Below are 26,487 nucleotides of genomic sequence, written 5' to 3' on the forward strand. Positions count from 1 at the left end.
AGGCACATGACTTCTTGTTCTACATCCTTGTCAACACTTGACATTATCAGACTTTCAAAGTTTTTGACAATCTGATGGGTAAGAAGTGTCTTAGTCCATTTTGTGCTGATACGATAGAATACCACAGACTGGTTTATTTATAGTGAACAGAAATGTAGTAGCTCACGGGTTCTGGAAGCTGGGAAATCCAAGATTAAGGTGCCAGCAACTGGTAAACCTCCTTGCTACATCATCCCATGGCAAAGAGAGGGTAAGATGAGAGAGGAAGAGGGGGCCAAACTCCTCTTGTAAGGAACCTACTCCCTTGATTATGAACCCACTCCCACAGTAAGGACATTAATCTGTTCATGAGGGTGGTGCCCCCATGAACCAAACACCTCCCATCAGGCCCCACCTCCCAATACTGCCACATTGGGAATCAGGTTTTCAGCAAATGAACTTGTGGGTATACGTTCAAGCCATAGCAGAAGGGCTGTCTTCCTGTGGTCTTAATTTGCACTTCCCTAATTACCAGTGAGGTCAAGCATCTTTTAATATGTTTATTGACCATTTATACTTACTTTCTTGTCAGCCGATTAATACATTTAAAAAGATGTATTTTATCTAATACTCTTAGTAGTTTCTAGTGGATCCAGAGTATACAGTCTGAGGAACTGCTAGAATGGAAGTCCAGATCTTCTTCTCTTTTTTTCTTAGAGACAGTCTTGCTTTGTTGTCCAGGCTGGTCTCAAACTCCTGGGCTCAAACAGTCCTCCTGTCTTGGCCTCACAAAGTGTTGGAATTACAGGTGTGAGCCTCTATGCCTGGCATTTTTTTCTTATGTTAGAGATGAAATCTTGCTATGTTTCCCTGGCTGGAATGCAGTGGCTCTTCACCAGTGTGATCATAATAGTGCACTACAGCCTTGCATTTCTGGACTCACGCAATCCTCCTGCCTCAGCCTTTTGACTAGCTGGGACTATAGGCATGTGTCACAGCACCCAGCCAAATCTTTTAAAACTAGTTTTATTTTTTAAAATTTAAAATGTAATATACATTTAAAAGAAGAACAAAATAAATGAGAAGAAATTGAGGGAATTAATAAAAATAAAAGCTGTAATTAATGAAATAAAAACCAAACGACTGGTAGAAAGAATAACAAAATCTAAATGCTGATTTTGGAAAAAATCTAAGCATAGATTTAAGCTTTAATAACTTCATAAGTACAAATGGTGTGGGGTTAAATAATTTGAAAGTTTAAATTTCCTTCACACTAAATTAAGTTTTGTGGATTTTTGAATAGCAAATATTTTATTTAAAATTTTTAATTTCAGTCCCTCTATATATCAATCAGCGTTCAACCCCTAAAAGCAGAATCAATAGGGTGTGTATGTATATGTGCCAAATTTATATATGTGATATATATGGATACACACATGCAATTTATTACAAGGAATTGGCTACAAGATTGTAGCGGCTGGCTAAGCAAGTCTGAAATTTGTAGGGTTGGCAGTCAAGATGGGAAGCCCACATCAAAGGCAGGCTGGAACTCAGCAGGCATGGGCCAAAGCTGTTGTCCACAAGCAGCCAGGAAAGGAAAGTCACAAGCAGGATGGAACTCCATAGACACAGGCGGAAGCTGTGGTCCAAAGAAGGAATTTCTTCTTTTTTAGGGGGAAGCCTAAACCCTGGCTTTTAAGAACTTTAAAACTGGTTCAATCAGGCCCACCCAAATTATCCAGAATAATGTGCCTTTCTTAAATTCAACTGATTAAGGACTTTGATTACATTTGCAGAATACCTTCACAGCAACATCTAGATCATGTTTGATTGAATAACTGGGGACTGTGGTCTATCCAGGATGACACAGTAAAAGGCTGTCACACTGATTGAAGATGGCAAAACTTGACCTTAAATTTACATGGGAGAATACTTGAGAATAGCCAAGAAAATTATGAGAAATAATGCAGTAAGGAGAGACCTGCCTACTAGATGTCATAATAGAGCCATAAATCGATACAGTGTTGACTAGATTAGTGGATTAAAGAGAATCCAGAAATAGAGCCCAGGATACATTTGAGAATTTGAAACTAAAACCTAAATTAATTTAATGAGAAAAAGGATAGCTTATCTAATTAATGATGTTGATAAAACCATCTGTCCATAAGGAAGGAAAAAAAAAAAAACAGACCCCCATCTTACATCATAAACAAAAGTAAAGTCTAATTGTATTAAAGCAGGGATTCTCAACTGGGAGTGGTGCTGATTATCTGGGAATAGATGGCATTTATTGGGCAAGGAATGCCAAAGCCACTTCCATTAAGAAACACTGTGTTAAAGATTTAAATATATTACAAAATATCTTGTAATAAAATCTGGACGACAACATTTACATTCTAAGGGCAAGGAGGATCCTAACCAAGACTAAAACTTAAGAAGCTGTAAAAGCAAAGTAGAACATGATTGACTATATAGTATTTAAAATGTTTACATGACAAAAGATATCATAGAGTCAGTAGAAAAATGGCAGATATGGTAACGATATTTGCTTAGCACGGGTGAAAAAGCTTCATATCTACTATACAAGGTGCTCTTACAGATGGACAGGAGAAATACAACTCAGTAGAATCTTGGGCAATGTATGCAAAGAGGTTTTCACAGAAGGACAGATCCAGCTTGCCCTGTAAACATGAAAAGTATGCTCAAATTCACTAGTAGTGGTCAGGGAAATAAAATTTAAAGTAACAAAGTCATAATCAAGCATCACTGTATTAGATTTTCAAAAATTAAAAAGAGAACATTTGTTGATATGTTTCTGGACTTTCTATATCTTTGTTTTTTTGTAGTTTATGTTGTTACTTTTTTTTTTTTTTTTACTTCTGTCATCATGTTGTCTTTCAGTGGCATCTGCTCTTTTTATTTAGTTCCTCTAAATGAGGCAGTATTGTATTGAAAAGAATGTGGGTTCTGCCTTTGATACTTATTGGTTGGATACATTTGCCCAAGGTCATAGAGGTGCAGCTTCACCAGCTGAAATGTAGACGTTGACTCTAAGATGTCTCTCAGCCTTATAGTTTGTGAAATAATTTTTGCATACTTTTTTTTAATAAAGTTTTCTTTCTCAGGGACGTTTGGATGAAGCAAATGCTGCATTGGATTCAGCATCAAGACTTACAGAACAGTTAGATGTAAAAGAAGAACAAATTGAAGAACTTAAAAAACAAAGTAGGTTTTTTTTTCTTTTCATTTTTTTCCCCCACTACAATACTGGTATTAAGTCAAATGTAGTCTTCTGTCATAAATTGGCATAGTTGAGTGAGACCAACTTCATTGATGTGTGACTTCCATTTGTATCTTCCCTGACTGAGTTGCTTCAATTTAAGTATGGTCCTAGTGAAACCAGAGTCATTAAGTTAGCCCTGGCTGTCCAGTTAGTTTTCCTGGATGTTGAGGCAATGCCATTGTGTTGGCTGTTACCCTGTTGACTATCAGAGGGGTTGATTGGACTGATTTGACTTTTTATGGATATGATTTCTCCCTTATCAGTTCATGTGCATCTTGCCTAAAGCCATCTGATCTGTTAGAGAAGGCAGAATTCTCAAATAAAAGAGTAACTTTCTGTAGAATGAATTTCTGGGTATAGCTAGATTTTTATGATTGTAGATGGTGTTTTACCACAGGTGCGTCATGTATTTTTTGATGTTTATAAGGTGTCTCATATGCCCTGTCCATTCCCTAAGGTATGTCCTATGCTTAGGATTATTAATTGGTTCAGTGATCAGGTGGCTTACAGGGCTTTGTTGAATCCAACAGCTGACAAAGATGGCATATCCTCGTTTCATCTCTGATTTAGAGGCAATTAGGAAGTCAAAACTATTGTAGGGCTGCATTTAGTAGGTAATGATTCAAGGTTATTGGGAAGGTGATAACGGAGCCTAGAAATGCATCAATTTTAGATGTCTAGGTTAGGCACAATAGTAACAAGGCATGTAGTCAAGAAATACATGCCACCTAAGATGAAATTAGAAATAAGCAAAAATAGAAGGAGATAGTACAGCAGAGGAGCTGTCAACAACAGAAGCAGCGACTTAGACACTAGGGAGGCAAGCCGGCAGGAACCACTGACACATGGACACCAAAGGACAAGCCAAAGTAAGCTGGCCTAAATCCCGCAGGAGACAGGAGAGGGGAGATTTTTAGGAATACAAAGAAAAAAAGATAGATGTGAAGTAATTGTCCTCAAAATGACTTGATTCTGAGGCAAGTTACTGCCCAACCAAAAGTCTTCTACCTTGTAAGACTTGGCCAGGCTAGGATCTCTAAATCTAGTAGAGGGCCTGGAAATGGGCAGCAAGGAAACAATTATATATTGAGTGTCTATTATGGACATTTGACATAACATTTATGTATTTAGTCTTCTCATCATTTACTTTTTATAAGCATCTCTAAGTGGTATTATCCATTTTATAGATTAAAGAGGCAAGATTTGAACTCCAATCTTTTTACCTATTACCATAATTCATGGTCTTTCCGTGTTATTGTAGCCCTATCAGGAAAATGGTTATTTATAGTCTGACTTGTATTTTGTTCTGTATATCTCCAGTTTCCCTTGAAAATATGGTAGCATCTTCTGTATTGTGCCCTAACATTGAAATGGTTGCCTTTACCAAGAGCAGTATTTATTTAGAAAACAGTCTAGTTAGATCGAAGGCCAGTGCAACTACAGCATTATCTGGAAGACATATGGGCAACTGAGAGGAGACACACTGGGAACTGATAATCCTCGGGTTGGGCTAGACTAATGGAGGTGAAACAGCAGTGTTGTGAACCAGCTCATTGCTTTGTGACAACTCAGTGCTATATGTTATGCTACTATAATATCTAAGGCCACATCCTCTTTTAGACACCTACCTGAGTAATTCCCAATAGTTGATGGTAAATTTAAAATTCTATGATTTATTGTAGTTAATAAATATTATCACAGTTCTTGAAATACAGGTTGAGCATCCCTAATCCAAAGTCTGAAATGCTCCAAAGTCTAAAACTTTTTGAATGCTGATGTATGCTCAAATGAAATGCTTATTGGAGCATTTTGGATTTTGGATTTTTGGATTAGGGATGCTCAGCCAGTAGTACTACAATGTAGATATTCCAAAGTCTGAAAAATCCAAAATCTGAGACACTTCTGGTTCCAAGCATTTTGGGTAAGAGATACTCAACCTGTATTTAGTACTTGTTCAGACACTCATTTAAGCCCCCACTAGTAGAATATTTTCAGAAGTTCTTGATTATAGATGATAAAGCTTAGGTGGAAGATACTAATATTCATTGTAAATGTATACGAACTTTGGATTCATTTTGTGGAATCAGTATTAGCTACAGAGAAAGCTCTGATTATGCTTGTATAACTGGTATTTGAAAGGGCAGGCAAGAGGCCAGTGTTGCACAGACAGGAAGGGGTGTAAAGAGACAGTTGGTTCTGTTATGTCTGTAAGTCATTCTTGCCATTTACAGCTCTTCTTAACAATCTGTTTTCTTATATTACCTAAGTGCTTTAATATCACTTTTATATCTCTAAATACAAATGCAATTTTATTTTCTCAAAGCTGCACTCTTGATTCGATAATGTAAACAAAACTTTGATTAGCTCACTTGTTTCAAAAGAATCACTGTATATTTTCTCTCCTAGATCATTAAGTACTTTAAATGTTGATTGATGTTGTAATACTGTACTTTATTTTTAACACAAAACTTGGCCAGACAGCAAAAATATTTGCCAGGAGAAACAATTTTGAAAAAGACAGATTGCCTTTTGTTGGAAGAAAGTACATGGAGACTTGAATTGTAAAGGCAAAGTATTGTTTTACTTCTAAGCATCTGTAGACTAATGATTAGTCGATACACAGTTTCAGCATTTAAACAATATTAGGAAGCTCACTTTTAAAAGTATTTTATTCCAAATGGTTGATTATGTCATTGCTACCAGAGATGAGATGATTCAGTCTGGTCAAACATATGAAAAAGAGAGCTGTTGCAAATAACGCCAATATTGAAACAGTAGACTGTTGATAATTTCAGTCATTTCTTAAAGTATGTATGTGCATCTGTGCTTATGAATTAAGAGTATTTTTGGGCCTTGTGTGAAAAGTATGAAGGCAGATGCTTATCAGGCACTAAGTATTTAATGAGAACCAACTGCTTGGCTTCCCATTAGGTGCTATATGAGATACTAGATAGTATCCCTTTTCCAAGGAGTTTAGCTAAGGAAATGACACATCGTGTAGATACCCCGTAGGTTAGTAATTGAAGACAGTGGTGCACAACAGTGATCATAAGACAGGGCGTATTTAGTTCCTCCAGAATCCCATTAAGGGTCAGGCAGCATTCCATGGAGAAAAGGAACTTGAGTAGAGACATAAACCAGTAGTAGGGAACTGTTTAAATCTTTCTCCCTGTCTCCCTCCCCCTCTATGCCTCTTCCCGGGAAAGTAATGAAGAAAATAAATCCTATGATCCTAAGAGTACTATAGTTTAATAGACAGTGTTGGTTGTTAAAAGAATTACTGCTATCCTTCCTTTTAAAAAATTATTCTTTCAGCATTTTACCTGAAAATGTTCTTCAATACAGTTCCAAAGACTTCACATGCCATCCCATATGCAAACTCAATACAGTGGCCTATGAAGCACATATGACAGTCGTTTTCATTAACTACTCTGAGCTGATCAGAGTTCAGAATTCCATGGAATTGTTATTGATGAGAAATTATACACCTGTGACTGAACCATTAAAATGTGTTATCTTGCTATATTTATGGCCAAATTTGACATTTTCCTTTCCTTCTTGTTCTCTACCATCATCCTTGACATAAATTCCTGCTAAATGAAAATGATTTGGCTGGGCGTGGTGGCTCACACCTGTAATCCCAGCACTTTGGGAGGCCAAGGTGGGTGGATCACCTGAGGTCAGGAGTTTGAGACCAGCCTGGCCAACATGGTGAAACCCCGTCTCTACTAAAAATATAAAAATTAGCCAGGCATGGTGGCTCATGCCTGTAGTCCCAGCTTCTTGGGAGGCTGAGCCACAAGAATTGCCTGAACCTGGGAGATGGAGGTTGCAGTGAGTCGAGATCACGCCACTGCACTCCAGCCTGGGCAACAGAGTGAAACTTGGTCTCAAAAAAAAAAAAGAAAAGAAAAAAAATGATTGGATAAATTGAAATAAAAAGCACAAGATATTGTTATTTTGATAACTATGATTCAGAAAGGTGGTGAATTTTATGGTGTGCAAAGAAAAGTGAGTTTTTATAAGCAATACAAATTTAGTTCTAACATCAGGAAGATCTTTTGGTCTGTCTGCTAGTTTTTACCTGTATCTGAAAAGGCAGCATAACTGATTTTTTTTTAAGAAGGTTGAATGACTACTTTTAAAAGTCTCCTATGAGTTGAGAATGGAAAATTTCCTTAGACCATTTTTTAAAAGAAAATCTAGAAGAATGTATAAAATGAGTCCCAGTAAAACTTACTGTAATATGAAGCATAAAAGCATGTTTTAAAACTACAGATATAAAAGAAGCTTAAAATGTTTTTCATGGAACTACCTTTACGGTGCTGGATCGTAAAGATTTTATTTTAAATAAAGACATTCCGTTTTCCAGGACATGATTTATACAAGAAAACATATAATGTCCTGTTGAACATAGGCCAAATACATTCCCAGACGCTTTGTTACCCAAACCTTTTGAGGGATTTCTTTATAGATGTTTTTGGCAGAAGTGGTGATTTTAGAGGAAACATATAAGAAGTACCAGATGCAGTTTTCTGAATTGCCATAAATGGTTAAAAAATTATTTTGATGATATAAACATCTGGGTGTACTAGACAATGCCAAAATATGAGTTAAGAAAAAAGTGTATGTCAATTAGGTAAATAATTAAACCTTTTTCAACTGAACTGTATTTTAGAAATTGCAGTTTAAAAAAAATTCCTCTAAGTTTAAAGGGAAAAGTAAATGATACAGCAATAAGAATGTTTTGAGTTAATGTGTTTTGTGTCCTTGCCTTTATTTCTTTATGTATGGATGAGTACATAATTCAGAACATAAATTGTTCATTTGTCCAGTGTTCTGTTCTTTGCAGATATTCTCTTTTCCCAGAGAAAATCAATCATTATTTGACTTATTTCTCAAATATTCATTGTTTATTTGCTGTGTGCTAAGCACTGCAGTAGGACTAAAGATATAAAGACAGGAGACAAGGGTCCTGCCTTCAGGAGGTTTATAGTCAGGCAAGAAGGGAAGATGACATGCATCAAATATGTGCAACAAATGGTTTAGAAAGGAAAGAGCTATCCTTTGTACTTGGTGTTGGTAGCATGGAAGGGTAGAAAAGGTTAGTGAAGGGCTCACTTGAAATTACTTGAATGGTGAATAGGTATAGCTAACAAGGCAGAGAGTTGGGGAAGAGTGTTCTAGACAGAGGGAGGAATTCCTGTGAAACTGCGTGGCATAATCTGGAAACTGGCTGAAGATACAATTGACTAGTAATGACCAAGGGTGGTGGGTATGTGTGCACATGCATGTGTTGGAGTGGAGTGCTGAGAAGGTGGAGGTAGAAGTGGGTTGCCGTGTGGAAATAAGAATCTCTTAGTATGGATCACAAACACAAATTGTAAACTGAGGCTATGATGATAATATAAAAGAGCACATGAAACTAGGTAGAGACGGATCATTTGAAGAGTGTTTCTTATGGAGGAAGCAGATTCTCAGCTCCGCCCAGCTGCTGCCATGCAGGAATGTGGGCCCAGTGTTGCCATGTCTTCAGATCTTTGAAGAGACCCTGGAAATCTGCATTTTTCATGAAATATCCCATTAAAAAATTAATTTCAACTTGTGGATTCAAGGGTACCTGTACAGGGTTACTTGTACAGGTTTATTACTGCTTGACACTGAGGTTTGGGGTACAAATGATCTCGTCACCCGGGTAGTGAGCATAGTACCTATTAGGTTGTTTTTCAGCCCTTCTCCTCCTCTCCCTTTTCCCTCTCTGGTATCTCCAGTGTCTGCTGTTCCCATCTTTATGTCCATATGTACCCAATGTGTGGCTCCCACCTGAAAGTAAGAAAGTGTGTAACACTTTTAAAATTAAATATATATTCTGTCTCACATGCCAGAGGAGTAACAAATATATAACCACTCATAATATTTACTCTTTTTAAAAAAAATTAGTTCTGTTTCAGTATGGAGAAATATAGTTCAGATTATCTGAATTCATAATAAAGGGTTAAGGGAAGAGAATGGTGAGGAAAAATAAATTTGATTTGTTTATATTAAAAATATTTATATAAAATCAAGTGTACATAGTAACTCCGATGAATAATCCAAATTTGGTCTACAAATAATCCAGTAGACCTCAACCAATCACAGATTCTGATCTACTGGAATTCAGATTAATGAAGTTATACTGTATTAATAAAATTCTTTTCCTGTGAGTTCATTGCTAAGAAGCAGAAGTTTATTTTTAAGAGGCAGGGTATTTTTTTTTTTTGTAGAGACAGTCTGTCTATGTTGCTCAGGCTGGTCTTGAACTCCTGGCATCAAATGATCCTTCTGCCTTGGCTTCCCAAAGTGCTAGGATTACAATAGACGTGAGCAACTGGGCCTGGCCTAGAATTTTAAAAGATACTTTTCACTCAGCAGTGAACAATTATGATTATGGGACAACAAAACATTTACCATATACTCTAGACCTTCAAATTCTGTGTCGGATACAGTTGAAAATAATTGAGTTAAAAGACAAAGCAGGGCTGGGGACAGTGGCCCATGCCTGTAATCCCAGCATTTGGGAGGCCGAGGCAGATGGATCCCTTGAGGTCAGGAGTTGGAGACCAGCTTGGCCAACATGGTGAAACCCTGTCTCTACTAAAAATACAAAAAAAATTAGCCAGGTGTGGTGGCACATGCCTGTGATCCCAGCTACTCAGCAGGCTGAGGCGCAAGAATCGCTTGAACCTGGGAAGCAGAGGTTGCAGTGAGCAGAGGGTGTGCTGGGTGACAGAGAGAGACGCTGTCCAAAAAAACAACAACAAAAAAGACAAAACAGATGCTTATAAAGCTTAACCTCAAATTGCAAATAGTATAATATCTTTTAAAAATATATTATTTGGGCTGGGTGCGGTGGCTCACACCTGTAATCCCAGCACTTTGGGAGGCTGAGGTGGGTGGATTACTTGAGGTCAGGAGTTCAAGACCAGCCTGGCCAACATGGAGAAACCCCGTCTCTACTAAAAATACAAAAATTAGCCAGACGTGGTGGCAGGCGCCTGTAATCCCAGCTACTTGCAAGACCGAGGCAGGAGAATTGCTTGAACCTGGGAGGTGGAGGTTGCAGTGAGCTGGGCCACCACTGTACTCCAGCCTGGGTGACAGAATAAGACTCTGTCTCCAAAAATATATATATATATATGTATATAAAATTTGATGTTAAAAGTGATCTTGTATAACTTGAAATTCTGTAATAAAAAAGATCTAATTTCTAGCTTTTGCTTTGATTATATTTAATTAAATGAAGAGGTTAACTTTCCTTATTAGGTTTAATATTGTATCAGATTTAAATTTATTTTTAAGGTATCCAGATGCAGATAAGACACCAGATGCAGTTTATTTATTGACATATATATATATATTTGTGAAATTATCTTTCTAACATTTTTTTCTTCCTTCTGTTGACTCCTTGGCCTCAAAGATGACAAACATGCAAAATGGAGGGGGGAACCTCACAAAATATTAACACTAAACAGAGTAATAGATGTGATACTGATTCAGGCTAGATTGAAATATGAATTTTTTAGTTATTTTAAGAAATTGGATGATAAGTACTAATGCTTTATATAGCACTTTACTATTTAGAAAAGTCACATTTGATCATTCAGTTGATTCTATCAAATTCTTTGAGATAAGCATGTTCATTTTACAAAATAGGCAACAAAGTCTGGCCCTGGTGATAGGACCATGATTCATACCCACTTCTGACTCTCAAGTTCTGTGTTCCTTTTTTTTCTCGGTCAGGTGACTGTTCAGTAAATCTGACAAGATCCTGTAGGATCTTTGCCTGCAGGAGCTTAGTCATGCAATACCCGAATGACTTTGTAAGCAGTGTGATTCACTTTAAGATGTTCTCTGAAGGCAGCATTGTAGTGTACTGTCATTAATTACAAATGAAATGTAAAATTATGACGTGCCGATTTGTTGCAATCAATTACATTTTATGTTCCATTTTTATTTTAAACCAAATGTTGAAGACCATGGCACCATGTCTAGGTGTTCCGGAGGAGAGACGCTGATATGGCAAGTTTTACTATGTCACAGATGTAGAGTCACTCTTTCTCCAAACTAGACTAAATCTCAGTTGCTTTATTGCTGAACTTTTAAAGTGCCCCCCCTCCACCTTTTTTTTTTTTAACTTCCAAAAAATTATTTTGGCATGTGAGATTATTTCACAGAAATATTTTATTTGGCTTAAAACTCATTTCTGAATAACCATATTTTCCCTGCCCATATAAACACGGTTCTGATTTCAAATTGTGGTTTGAATTAGGGTTCAGTTTTTGTAGAGAAATATTCAGAATCTCTGATGGGAGGAAAATAAGGGTGCCTGAAGAAAAAGAAGCATCTGTAGGGACCTTTGTAGTAGGTGTTTGACTTTCTTTTCCTTTCCAAACCCCTCATAGTTTATACCATCCTTCTAGCACCGTCTCTTAAATTCTGAGTTTTTCCCCCTAGACTCAAATATCAGAATACATTCAAACTACTGCTTGAGTTTGCAACAGCCCTTTGCATTCCACATCACATTAGCTCAGGGACAAACTGTATGTTCTGATACTGAGTTTAGGAAATTTTAACCCTGTCATTTTCACCTTAAGGATGTTTTGACTCTACCTTTCTGAATACAGAGACTTTAATAAAAACCATACCAATCTTACTAAGTTTTCATCAAGAAAGTATTTTTGATTTGGACTTCTACACAGTTTGATTTCTTGATCAGTTTTTCATAGAGCAAAGTTAAAATTTTCTACTTTATTTTACTAAAATTTTTATCAGGCTCAGCTCTGCTTTGTGAATTTTACTCTGAAGATGTCTGTCATTTCATTTTCTCTCTCTCTCTTTTTTTTTTTTTTTTTTGGAGACAGGGTCTCGCTCTGTTGTCTAGGCCGGAGTGCAGTGGCGCAATCTGAGGTCACTGCAATATCTGCCTCCTGGGCTCAGGCGGTCCTCCCGCCTCAGCCTCCTAAGTAGCTGGAATTACAGGTTCATGCCGCCACACCGGCTAATTTTTGTATTTCTTGTAGAGAGACAGGGTTCTGCTATGTTGCCCAGGCTGGTCTCAAACTCCTGAGCTCAAGCAATATGCTTATCTCGGCCTCGCAAAGCACTGGGATTACAAGCGTGAGCCACTGTGCCCAGCCTCTCTTTTTAAAATAAGAGATAGTATAGTGTAGTGTTATATCCTGCTTATGTTCTAAAAGCAGTACTGTCCAGTAGGAATACACTGTGAGCCACGTGTAATTTTAAATTTTTTAGTGGCCATGTTAAAACAGTAAAAAGCTATAGGTGAAATTGTTTGATAATATGTTTTATATAGGGACAGGCACAGTGGCTCACACTTGTAATCCCAACATTTTGGAAGGCTATGGCAGGAGAATTACTTGAATGCAGGAGTTTGAGACCAGCCCAGGCAACATCATGAGACCCCACCTCTACAAAAAATTAGAAATTAGCTGGTTGTGGTGGTGTACACTGGTAATCTCAACTATTTCCTGAGGCTGAGGCAGGAGGATGGCTTGACCCCGGGAGTTCGAGGCTGCAGTGAGCTGTGATCATGCCACAGCCTGGGCAACAGAGCGAGACCCTGTCTCAAATATATATACACACACATATGTTTTATATATAACCTAGTATAACCAAATTATTATATAGACATGTAATCGATATACAAATTACTAATTTTAGAGGAAAGTAGGTAGGAGAAGGGAAATCTCAGAGAAAGGGACGGTGGGGGTTGGGGGTAGGGTAACTAAGCTTGACCTCTGTTACTCTGCTATCTTTCTGTAGCCTTGGGGAGGAATGGAGGAGGAAGGAGGAGAAGACCATGCCCATCTTTACTCTGTCTCCTACTTTAGTTTGTGAGTGGGACGGTTGAGTCAAAACAGTGACGAGAGATTAACTTATTTGTTGAGTTCTATTTACATTCAGAATGTAGTGCTAGAAAAGGCCCAGATAACACCATGTGCTAGTAGTATACATGTGCACATTAGGAATCTAAAGTGTCTTTTACTGACTCAGACTTTAATAATAGTCCTGTCCACCCCCACCTTTTCGCCCTCTCTCTCCACTTCTCTCTCTCCCTCTCTTGTCCAAGTTTAAATTCCTTACTGGAAAGACAGGAAAGGAAAAGTTTGTAGTAGATTTTCCAAATACAAACCTTGCTTTTATAATATGGTTATGGCAACCATCTCTATTTTGGTAAAATTGGCCTATTATATGAATGACATTTTGCAAGTTAGGTTTTTGCAATTTAGGAAAACCACAAGCCATCATAAACAGTTAAATGAGACATTTTATATATGAATTTAATACCATAAATCGGAATTTTGGGCATTGTGCAGAAGTGTTGTACAGAGCAGAATGAAAACATAAAGCAAACAGACCTGGCCTAATCTGTAAGGCTCAAAGGAAAATTCTTTAAGAAAGTGAGTTGGAAACAGAGACATGAAAGGTGAATAGGAGTTAATAGGCAGTCCTGATGGAAAAGAGCTTTCCAGGCAGGAAAAAAAAAAAAAAAAAAGAAAAGAATGACAAAACATTTGCAGAATTCTTACAGTGGGAATTTAGAGTCTAGAAATATACCATACATTTATGGTCAATTGATTTCCAACAAGGGTGCCAAAAGAATAGTTTCTTCACCATATAATGCTGGAACAAGTGGATATCCATGTGCAAAAGAATGAAGTTGGACCCCTACCTCACACCATGCACAAAAATTAACTCAAAATGGATAGTAGACCTAAATTTTAGAATTAAAACTATAAAACACTTAAAACATAGGTGTTGGGTTAGGTATAGTTTCTTAGATATGAAACCAAAAGCACAAGCAACAAAAGAAAAAGTACATTGGGCTTCATAAAAATGGAAAACTTTGTGTTTCAAAAGATATCATCAAGAAAGTGAGATGACAACTCACAGAATGGGGAAAACATGTTTGTAAGTCATGTCTGATAACGGAACTTGTATCCAGCTAGTACTAGGAAAATGCAGCATAATTCAAAGGAAAAGGTTTTTGGCAGAGTCTAGCGTTTAGATGTGAATGTTTCTAGATAGAGATTTCCTCTTTATTTCTTTCAGAACAAAAACTTATAATCTAGCTTAAAATTACTGAGCATCTCTTTCAGCTCAAACTATTCGTTTCTGGCATAACAGGTGTAAACTCCATGTTTGACTGAGAGTTCCTTAGTCCAGAAATCCTTGCCCTGTGGCATGGCTGAATTTAGCAACAGGGTATCTCGTGTTGTAATTCTAGACTTTGCCTTTAATACTGCTTAAATTCCAACTATTCCACCAAGATTTTATGGATTTTGCTTCCTTTTTAAATAATAATTTAAAAATAAAATAGTCCAGGCATCCTTCTTAGTCAGTCATAAGCTATAGTATCTTGATTTGTATATTAGAGCTGATTACCTGAATTATATTTTGCAATTTCCTTACCCCCATAATAGTTTGTCCTATCCGCTGCGTCCTGAGCCATGGTCTTAGTTGTGTTAGATACACTTCTTAGTCAGCTCACCAAAAACAGAGTCTGGCCAGGAAAATAGAAAAAGGAAAATATTAAAGTCCTTTCCACTTCCTCCCGTTAATAAGAGTGGCTCTGGAAATGTTTCATGCAAGGAGGCAGTGATGAAAATCTCTTCTTTGCTATTAAGTTTTTAAAGAGGATGAAAACGTTTCTTAGTTTTTCAGTGTTGTATTACAGAGTTGATTACTTTCCTGGAAGTAAACCATGTGAATTAATGCACTCTGGCTTTTAGAGGATTTCTGTATGAGAGCCTAGTTCCCTGGACCAAAGAAGAGATGGAAGTTATTGAATATTCCCAATTAGAATAAGTGTATATATTCAGAGGTTATAATAAAGATCTCATAAATTTCATTATATAGTCATCCAGACTATTTTAATCAGTTAATGGCTTTCTTTATTCACATATTTTACAACAGATGAGCTCCGACAAGAAATGCTGGATGATGTACAAAAGAAATTGATGAACTTAGCAAACAGCTCAGAAGGAAAAGTAGACAAGTATGCTTTTTGCTTTTAATGTTTGTATATTTTGTGAAAATCGCTTTTATGGTTAAAAAAAACCTTCTAAATGTAGATGTTTATATGTGATTAAATTTTTCAAAAGCATTTTTTCCCCTTACTCTTAGTGAGGAAGGATGCAGCTTTAATGAGGAGTCAGCAGAATCACTTACTTTCTTTTATTTTTAATGTAGATTTTTTTCCAGCTCATTCTTTTCTTAAAACCATACAGAAGAGCTAAAATATCACCTCAGTAAGAAGTACTTAGGAAATAAAAAATTTATTTTTGCCATTCTTTTTTGCTTCTTTTACTGTCCTTAAATGAACATAATCTTGCTCAAATGTATTAGATCTGAAACCTCAGTATATATACAACAGTAGCTCATTTAATATTTTTTAAATGTATATATTATTAGTAAATTTTTAATAAATTTGGATGGGGAAATATAAGCATAACATTAAACACAACAGTCATCACCATTTAAGTTTCTGCTTCAGGTGAACATTAGCCCAGTCAGGAGCTTGGAATTACTAAGGAGGCGCCACCTCAGTCAGTTACTGGGTTGAATAAAGTGGGTGGCTAGTAAGTGAGGTTTTAAAAGGTATACATTTTGGGATGTTTGAAATATTCTTTTTTATTTTATTTTGTTTGAAATATTAGACTTGTCAAGATTTTTTAAAGACACTTTAAAATATTTTGTTTAGACTTTTTTATAAGTAAATATTTAATTGTTTAATATAATTAAATATTTCTGTGCTTAATGTTTGGGTGCACTTAATGTTGAGTTCACTTGAGCTGTTTCTGCCTTTATTTTCTTAGAGTCCTAATGAGAAACCTCTTCATCGGTCATTTCCACACACCGAAAAATCGGCGTCATGAAGTGTTACGGTTAATGGGGAGCATCCTGGGCGTCAGAAGGGAGGAGATGGAGCAGGTGACTGGACAATGAAAGCCATCTGAACACATTCATAATCCAGATAGTGGCTTTGTAGACAATTACTTCCTTTTACTGTATGTAACTTTTACTGAGTGTAATTTTCTCAGTGTGGAAATGGAATCACTTCATACAACATTGAAGAGACAGATTTGTTCAATATGTATGATATTAGTTTAAACTACTCATATCAGGATGCTGAAATGTTGAAATATCCCCAAACTTTCATTTGAAATGGTGCTTGGGATGGCATTTTATTGTATTTGTAGTCTCTATCAGTAGGAAACATTTACTAGGACTTGAACTTGAAAAGCATGCTTTACAACGATCAGAAATTATGTAAAAGTGGTCCTTGTTTTGTTTTGTCTTTTTTCTTGTACTGATAATATTTGTCTGTTTTAAAATAATCTTTCAGTTGTTTCATGACGATCAGGGCAGTGTTACCAGGTGGATGACCGGGTGGCTTGGAGGAGGATCAAAAAGTGTTCCCAACACACCTTTGAGACCAAATCAGCAATCTGTGCTTAATAGTGTAAGAACCAATTTTATTCTTGCTTAAGGTGAATAGTAAAATGACTGTATATTACATTCATTTGCAAAGAATCAGATTTCTTTTTTAAATTATTTTATACAACCCTTTTATTTTGAAGTTGCAGAAACTGAGTTCCAGAGAGGTGATTAAGCTTAAGGATAACAAGCCAGTTTTCATAATTTTATTGCATATAGGTTTTATTTTAACTCTATATGGTGTTTTTATTTTTCAAAATATTAACTTTTCCTTTGTACTTGATCATGCTGCCATAGGCAGTCTTGCTACTAAATTATAGTAGCAAGATAGAGGATTTATTTTATTTGTCTATGTATGTTCCAAATCGTTGAGCCAGTGAATACTTACTGAGTACCTCCTGTGAACTAGACTGTTCTAAGCATTAAGGATGCAGCTGCAAACTGGATAGAAAAGGCGCCTGCCCTCATAAAACTTAGATTCTCGAAGGAGGAGGCAGTTAATAAACATGAAAACACAGTACTTGGTATGTTGTAGGCTCTAGATGAATATTAATTGAATTGAGTAGTATTGTGAGTTAGAATGTGGAGTTTCTTTCTCTTAGCTTTTGTTTTGTTTTGTTTTTTGAGACAGTCTCGCTCTGTCGCCCAGGCTGAGTGCAGTGGCGCGATCTCGGCTCACTGCAGCCTTGGCCTCCTGGGTTCAGGCAGTTCTCCTGCCTCAGTCTCCCGAGTAGCTGGGATAACAGGCGCCTGCCACCACGCCCAGCTAATTTTTGTATTTTTAGTAGAGACTGGGTTTCACCATGTTGGCCAGGCTGGTCTTGAACTCCTGACCTCGTGATCCGCCCGCCTCAGCCTCCCAAAGCTCTGGGGTTACAGGCGTGAGCCACTGTGCCCGGCCTCTCTTAGTTTTTTAATAAAGAGGACACAGAGGATAGGTGACTTACCCAGAGCTGGTTAAAGATAAAACCCTATTTCACTTGGCTGGCATAAAATTTAATTTAAAGGAAAGGTCTACACTACATTATTTTAATCTGACAATGTTATTGGTGATCTTTTGCTATTATATTCATTGGTTGGACCTGACTAGAAAATTATGTCTAATGTGTGTTTTCCTTTCATATAATTTTTTATGTTTGTGTTAATAGTTATTAAAATGATCAGATTTATTAAGTGCTATTCATTGATGGCAAGAAAAATAAGTATTATCAGTTGGCTAATTCTGACCATGAGGTGTTAGAAGTGAGTGTTACCATCAGACTATTGATTAAATTGTTAAATTTTTGTAATGATGATCATCTATCTAAAGTGCTAGTATTTTAGGCCAGGTGTGGTGGCTCACGCCTGTAATCCCCACACTTTGGGAGGCTGAGGTGGGCGGATCACAAGGTCAGGAGTCAAGACCAGCCTAACCAACATGGTGAAACCCTGTCTCTGCTAAAAATGCAAAAATTAGCCAGGTGTGGTGGCACGCACCTGTAATCCTAGCTACTCAGGAGGCTGAGGCAGGAGAATCGCTTGAACCTGGGAGGCAGAGGTTGCAGTGAGCCGAGATAGTGCCATTGCTCTCCAGTCTGGGTGACAGAGCGAGACTCTGTCTCAAAAAAAAAAAAAAAAGGGCTAGTATTTTCAATTGTTCATAAAGCTGATTTGTAAAAAAAATTATTCAAGTGGCATGATTAATTTTTAATATTTAATTAGAAAAGCTGGTACATTTCCTTAGTTGTAGTGAATATAACTTAATTATCTAGCTTAATATAACCAAAATATTTTTTCTTAGTCTTTTTCAGAACTTTTTGTTAAATTTCTAGAAACAGAATCTCATCCATCCATTCCACCACCAAAGCTTTCGGTTCATGATATGAAACCTCTGGATTCACCAGGAAGAAGAAAACGAGATACAAATGCACCAGAAAGTTTTAAAGGTAAAACTAGAGATTTAATTTTTCTATAATTTAAAAATTGAATGTTTAATGTATGATTATGTTTCACAGTGATATTAACTAAATTTTTAGTGTTTTTGAAAATGTGTTATCAGGACTTCCAGAATTCCAATAAGGCATCAGGCTTTTGCTTCATACATTCTTGTAGCAATCTGATATTTAATTGACTTATATTAATTTAAATGGTAAGAAATATCTTCCCTTTGTATATCAGAATAATTCTTCTCTGTCTGCCTAACCAGCTATGAATTATTCCTCTGGAAGTGATGGGGAACTGGTTACATCTTTCTTGGCCACCTGCTTTCCTTTCTCACTAATGGTGGTTCTTGCTAATACGAGTTAGATGTGTAGTTTATAGTTCGAGAAGGGTTTTTCTCCTTTGAAAATTTAAGTGCTACACTCAGTAACCAAACATTGGCATGTTAATATATATAAGCGCAGTTTAACAAACTGACTTGAGACTCCAAGAATGTAGAAAGCACTCTTTTATGTTGAAAGATCTGCCTAGAGCAGATGGTTGGTGGTTGTTAATGTGTACATATTTTTCTGTCCCACTAAACTGTAAGGGTTTTATTTATGTTCATATCACATATACTGGCATGCAAGAAAATTTATCAAATTGAAATTGAATTATAATCTGTTGGACTATAAACAAATTCTTTATTGGAAGAGCTCTTTTCTGAAATCTTCATATTTTAATATAGACAAACATGTTTACTAATTGGACTGTAAAGGTATATGTTATTATATACTCATTTATATCACACATCAGATGCTTAAATTTGGATAAAATAATAAAGAATTTATATTCTGAAATTTTTAAAACTTCTGTTGTTTAGACAAATATTTCTATTTTTCTGGACTTGTATAGGAAGGGAAAGTGGTAAAATTTATCGGTCCTTTAAGTAGTAGTTTTGCGTGCTAAATTTAGTGAAAAGTCGTAACTTTAAGAGGTGTAGACTATACTGAAAACAGTTTTTCTTTTACACTAGGTTGTAGCATCTTGAAACAGATTCCCAAATTCATTATGGCAGGCTCTTTCGCTCTCTCTCTTCCCTTCCCCTTCTTTTCCCACCCTTCCTTTCCCTTTTCTTCCCTTCTCCTTTTTTATTCTCCCTCCCTCTCCCTCCTTTCCACTTCTTTTCTCTCACTTTTCTTCCTCTTTCCTACCTTTCTCCTTTCTTTTATCAAGTCCAGTGCCCAGCTTGATTTGTATTGATAGGATACAAAAGCTGATGATGGCTTGGGTTGATACAAGCTTTGCGTGAACAAAGCAAGCTTAATCTTTAATCTTGAATTTGGAAGTGTGTCAGAGCTCACTAGGTAACACCAGAAGCTTGCCCAGAGTTTGGAAAGTTGTCATTCATAGGAAAGTACGGCTTGGGAACCCTAAGAGTGCTCAATAAGCAGATTTGACGAATTTGTCTTAGTGCTTTCTTTGCTTTAGGAGGACTTTTTTTTTTTTTTTTTTTTTTTTTTTGAGATGGAGTCTCGCTCTGTTACCCAGGCTGGAGTGCAGTGGCACGATCTCGGCTCACTGCAAGCCCCGCCTCCCGGGTAGCTGGGACTACAAGCGCCCGCCACCATGCCCGGCTAATTTTTTGTATTTTTAGTAGAGACGGGGTTTCACCATGTTAACCAAGATGGTCTCGATCTCCTGACCTCGTGATCCTCCCACCTCAGCCTCCCAAAGTGCTGGGATTACAGGCGGGAGCCACTGTGCCCGGCTAGGACTTTTTTATTTGAGTTTCCCATTGCTGAAGTGGGCACCTTCAAAGGATTGCCTGTCTCTTACCATTGAAGTTGTCAGAGGTCTTGGGCATTAAAGCAGAATCTGTCCACTAAGACATTAGAAATTTACCTATTCCAATATAAAGGAATTGTATTAGCCCAACTTCATAGAAAAATAATCGAATCAAGATTGTTTTCAAACCTTTGACTGCCTAAAAGATGATCAGGTAAGGTATGTTTATATTGTTTTTTCTTCTGGTAAATATTAATTCGACTGTTATCATTGTAATATGGGTTTGTTTTTCTTTATTATAATCATTTGGGGAGAATGTAACTCCTCAAGCCTTTCATTATTCAGGTGGGTAAGTAAAGAGTTTGCCTTGCAGCATAGATGACACCATTTAAAAAGCTGTTGTTATGGTAAATGAAGTTCATAAGTTACATAACTGGTATTTAAGTATAAAACAAGAGTTTTAATGTGTTTAATAAGGTATTAGATAAGCATACAAATATTCTTCTCTTGCCTTTTCTTTCCCTATTCATTCCTCTTATTCCTTATCCTCTTTCATCTTCCTGTATTTCATAGACCCTGCTTGTGGGATCCAGAACCCAGCAGCATATGAATTAAATTTCCTTGGGGGCCAAATCTGGGAACTTAAAACACATGTATAGCATTGTTTTTTTATCAGAAAATGTTTTGAATTACCAAGAGTGAACATTAGTCAGATTTTAGCCATACAAATTAGTATTTGTTTAGGAATTGAGGCCTGTTTGTGCTTTCTTTTTTTTTTTTTAATTTTAATTTTTTGTTTTTGAGATGGAGCTTCGCTCTTGTCACCCAGGCTGGAGTGCAGTGGTGTGATCTCCAGTCACTGCAACCTCCGCCTCCTAGGTTCAAGTGATTCTCCAGCCTCAGCCTCCCAAGTAGCTGGGATTACAGGCACCCGCCACCATGCCCAGCTAATTTTTTATTTGGTGTTTTTAGTAGAGATGGTGTTTCACCATGTTGGCCAGGCTGGTCTCAAACTCCTGACCTCAGGTGATCCACCCACCTCGGCCTCCCAAAGTGCTGGGGTTACAGGCGTGAGCCACTGTGCCTGGCTGCGTTTTCATTTTGAATAAAGAGCAGTCTAAAAAGATGTGCTGGATGCCAGTGTTATTACCATCAAGGGAGAATTTTTAAGTTGATAAGTGATACATTGATTATTTTTATTTATCTATGCTAATCAATTTAACAATATTACACAGATAACTTTATGCTATTACTTATATTCAGAGAGTTATTTCATTTTGACCTCTTTGTGAAAGATAGGAGACTAAATTCATATTTTATTCTTTAGATACAGCAGAATCCAGGTCTAGTAGAAGAACAGATGTAAATCCATTTTTGGCTCCTCGCTCGGCAGCTGTGCCTCTTATTAACCCAGCTGGACTTGGACCTGGTGGGCCCGGGCATCTTCTTCTGAAACCCATCTCAGATGTTTTGCCCACATTTACACCTTTGCCAGCGTTACCTGACAACAGTGCTGGGGTTGTGCTGAAAGAACTTTTAAAGCAATAGATGATTCTCAAGCCAGAGACAATCTAGCACTTTAAAGAAACCATGAACACTGTATGTATGTACTTTAACACAAAGTGGCCTTTGGGGAAAAAGTCATGTATTTGTATTTGTTTGCAGTTATGCTTTCTCTGAATTTAATAAAAATATTCCTAATGCTTTTAGAAACTGCAGGTGTCAGGAGCAAGTGTTTGCTATATAATCTGCTTTATTCCTTCTGATTTGACCTAATTTAAGCTAGGAACATTTAATTTATCTTTTACCTTAATTTACAAAAATACAGACAGACAAAAATACTGGTAGCTATATGGCAGCTTTTTATTTCCTTTTGTGATTTCCAAGCTCATTGAAGCTAGAGATTGTAGTTTATCAAGAGAGTTGTTTTTTTTTTTTAAACGAAGAATAAAAAAATACTAGTAGTGGCTTCTCTGCATAGTGCGGAAAGTTGATTTGAAGCATATATTGATCATCTTTAGAGGACTTCGTGGAGACAGGCCAAGAAGATTGTCGCTGGAAGGTCATAGGTTCCCTGAGGTGAAGTATGTATTTGGTCCTGTGCAATATTATCATGTGTGTAGATTCTTTTTTTGTTTGTTTTAAATAGAGATGGGGTCTCACTATGTTGCCAGGCTGGCCTCGAACTCCTGGGCTAAAGTGATCCTCCCACCTCAGCCTTCCAAAGTGCTGGGATTACAGGCATGAGCCACTGCGCCTGGCCCTGTGTGTAGATTCATGTGACTACCACCACAGGCAAGACACAGAAGACTTCCATTACAAGCATCCCCGTGTTGCCCTCTCATAATCATTGCCACCTCTCTCCCTGGCCCTCTCCTTAATCCCTGACAACCACTTACTGTTCTCCATCTCAGTCATTTTGTTATTTTGAGAATGTTATATAAATGGAATCAATATATACCCTCTTGAGATTGGCTTTTTTTACTCAGCATAATTCCCTTGAGATCCATCCAAGGTTTTGGATGTATCACTAGTTTGTTCCTTGTTATTGTTGAGCATATAGTGCAGATATATCACTTAGTTTTAACAGCTAAGGTATCTATTTAAAGATATCATCTTAAAACTAAATGTTTCTTTGCACAAATTCATGCAACTTTCATATAAGCATTAAACCATATAGCTGCATCTACATAAGTATAATTAGCAAAATCACTGAACATGCCACTTCCTGCCTCCGTCTGCGGTGTTGACATATGAGGTACAGGAATCCGAGAGTCAACTGTTCTCATCACGGTGGCCACTGAGGGCAGTGAAATCACTTTGATAGCACCAGTACCCAGATGTTTGAAACTTAAAAGTATTTCTTTAATTTTTCATAAACCCATCATAAAAAAAAATCCCAACTTGAAACTTAACTGTATCTGGATGTTCATATTTTTATCAGTTGTTGAAGTTGTACATTTAAAAAGATATTTCTTGCAAATTTTGTAAATTTCTATGTGCTTTTAAAATAGAAACATTTGTATAACAAGGAAGGATGAAAATAAAACAAATTCAAATACGTGAATAGTCCTGGCTGAGGCCAGAACTAAATTTGGTTATTTGCAAGTTTTACTGTGATTAACTGTACTTTCTAATGTATTTGGAAGACTGGAAGTCTTAATTCCATGTTGATGGGTGAAACTTATTTTTCTGAAAAATGAAGTAACTGAGAATGCTGCTTCAGAATGTCTTGTATCTCCTTAGATAACTAATTTGTATTGCCATTCTTTATTTACTATAAAGGAAGTTGTCATACAAGTTCTATATTAGAACTGTCAAACTGCCTCCTCTTGGTTTTTGCCTATTATTATTTCTCTGTGAGTTGTTACTCCTTGGTTTTTATATGCTCCTAACAAAGATGCTTTCCCTGACTATCCTACATTATTTGCTGCTTGCCATTGAAATTTCATTTCAGTGTGGAGAAATGAAATACTAGTTTCTAAGTTAAAAAAAAAAAAGACACATGGTCCTTTATTTTTAAGCAATAGAATGTGTAAAAAGTTTTCTCTTTTAATTTGAAAAAGAGATGCATGGTTGGTATTTAAGTAGTATGTCATCATATTTGAAATGCCTTTTGTGACATTTTTGAGTATTTCCTTCTCTGACCAAAACAACTTGTTCCCCTCTCATCCCATGGTTTAACATAAGTTTAAAAGCTGTTGTGGGTGGATTGCATAGCTAAACATCACAGAGCATGATATTAAATGGCTGCTATTTAAATAAGTATGTGACCTTGCCCTAAAGCTATAATACTGGCAGGGCATGGTGGCTCACGCCTATAATCCCAGAACTTTGGGAGGGCGAGGCAAGCGGATCACCTGAGGTCAGGAGTTCAGGACCAGCCTAGCCACAACATGGTGAAACCCCATCTCTACTAAAAATACAAAAATTAGCTGGGCATGGTGGCAGGCGCCTACAATCCCAGCTACTCAGGAGGCTGAGGCAGGAGAATTGCTTGACCCCAGGAAGTGGAGGTTGCAGTTAGCAACCACTCCACTGCACTCCAGCCTGAGCGACAGAGTGAGACTCCGTCTCAAAAAAAAAAAAAAAAGAAAAAAGCTATAGTACCTAATGTTTTCATTGTGTCATTGAAACTATAGCTGACTGGTATGTATACTAAGTGTTCATTGATCTAAACCAGATATAAGTCATCAACTTTTCTGAAACTTAGTTGTGTCAGAGATGAACCACCTGCTCACTGAACCGTCTTAGTAACCAGACAGTGATGAAGCGTATAATTCTAATGTTGGCAATAGGACATTGCTAACAGTGCGTTTAACTGCAATATTTTAACTACAGTAATTTTTCTGTTTATTTTTCTATCCACTCAGTAGAATTTGTGGTTGAATTCCACCTTCACTGCCATAGTTTTTTACCACATTCCTAATGGTTTTCAACCTCTATACTGTAGTAGAAAATTCATCTAACTACTGAATTTAATTTTAGCATAATACTGGATCAAATCATTTGAATTTTCATTCCTGTCATTTTTGATTTTTAAAAAATGAAACAAAACTAAACAAAACCCTAGGAAAAAAAGGAATGGCTTCTTTCCAGCTAGCCAATTAAAACTTCCAGTATCTCCCCAAATAAAGCCTTAGGTTTCTTTTAACCTCTTAATGGTTAATTGAAAAGAGTACAGAAACTGTCAAAATACTTACCCAATCAATGGGGGGAAAAGCTATGGCTTCAGGGACAGGAGAGTGATGAGAATTTTTTAGAAAATACTATTATGCGTCAAAAGCATTTGAACCTGATTTTTAAAGACAATGAAGTTTTCCACATATCGAAGTATTCAAAACATCTTCCATCCACAAAAATTTATCTTTAAGTTTTGTAAATATCAAGTAAGTATAGATGATATTTATTTTATATATTCCTATGGAAAAAATGCTACTTTAATGTTCTGACGTTTGTGATTATTTGCCAGTCTTTACTTTTTAACTTATTAAAAAGTTAAATACTTATTAAGGTTTCTCTATGTAAAACAATTTAAATTGTCTTTTGATTTTTAGGGAAATATCTAAATGTGGGAAATTTCCAATGCAACCTTAATATTAGGTTGTATTATTTATAGAGCTAAAGTTAATGCATTTTTGAATTTCTCAGGAGCACTGCAAGGCAAAAAAATACTCCAAATAAAAATGATATATGTAAGTTGGCAATGTCTTCAGTCACAATAAAAAAATTTTTAGCAAACAGCTGCTGACTCTTTCTTTAGAAATGACTTACACATGTTGTTTGTAGCAGTAGTTGATGAACTACTGAAGCTAATGTCTTTATTCACCGGATGTCTGCTATTAGGATACTATTTGAGCCTTGGAAATTTTAAGCATGAACAATTTAAAAGATGCTTGAGATTATGTATGAAAAGAGGATTTTCATACATAAGCTGAAGCGTAACCTCGTCTCTACAAAAATACAAAAATTAGCCAGGCATGGTGGCACGTGCGTGTAATCCCAGCTACTCAAGAGGCTGAGATAGAAGAATTGCTTGAACCTGGGAGGTGGGGGTTGCATTGAGCCGAGATCACGCCATTGCACTCCAGCCTGGGTGATAGAGGGAGACTCTTTGAAAAAGAGGATCTGAGCGGTTTTAACCAGCCTTTTTTCTTTTTTCCTTCAGAGGGTATTGTACATCATTGGCCTCTGGTCCTTTTGCAAGATAATCAGTATGTCTTCATTTTTTCTTAGATGTGGATCTTGAGTGCTTCTAGTGGTTCCTATGATGGCAATACTGGAAGGATCATGGCTTTTAAAGTTAACAGCATGATTCAAGTACTGATTTTGACCCTTTCTGTGTGACCTGTCACAGAATTACCTTGACTATGGGTCTTATTTTTCTCATCTCTGAAATGAGCTGACAGCTACCTAGTAAATCCCATGGGGTTGTTAGGATCAAATGACACATTCATTCACAATGTTTATTAAACGAATAAATGTGCCACTTGCAGAAATGCCTTCTAAAGTCCAAAATTCTATACAGATGTTAAAAG

At 36.7% G+C, this 26,487-nt stretch overlaps 1 protein-coding gene across 5 annotated transcripts in view; it reads left to right on the forward strand.

The window, feature by feature from the left end:
• Nucleotides 1-25,692, forward strand: part of TRIP11 (thyroid hormone receptor interactor 11) — a 78,175-nt gene extending 52,483 nt beyond the window's left edge. For 4 of the 5 annotated variants that reach the window (XM_004091845.3, XM_030802785.1, XM_030802787.1 and 1 more), the window contains 6 exons: nucleotides 3,105-3,204; nucleotides 15,239-15,320; nucleotides 16,141-16,255; nucleotides 16,671-16,787; nucleotides 18,543-18,687; nucleotides 21,777-25,692. In XM_004091845.3, the coding sequence (XP_004091893.2) occupies nucleotides 3,105-3,204; nucleotides 15,239-15,320; nucleotides 16,141-16,255; nucleotides 16,671-16,787; nucleotides 18,543-18,687; nucleotides 21,777-21,997 (780 nt within the window). In that variant the 3' untranslated portion in view covers nucleotides 21,998-25,692. Of the gene's footprint in view, nucleotides 1-3,104; nucleotides 3,205-15,238; nucleotides 15,321-16,140; nucleotides 16,256-16,670; nucleotides 16,788-18,542; nucleotides 18,688-21,776 lie in introns of those variants that run through there. The other variant, XR_004027811.1, reaches the window with a different exon arrangement.
• Nucleotides 25,693-26,487: the final 795 nt, after the last annotated feature.

Source organism: Nomascus leucogenys, chromosome 22a (genome assembly GCF_006542625.1).
Source record: "Nomascus leucogenys isolate Asia chromosome 22a, Asia_NLE_v1, whole genome shotgun sequence".
NCBI lineage: Eukaryota > Metazoa > Chordata > Mammalia > Primates > Hylobatidae > Nomascus > Nomascus leucogenys.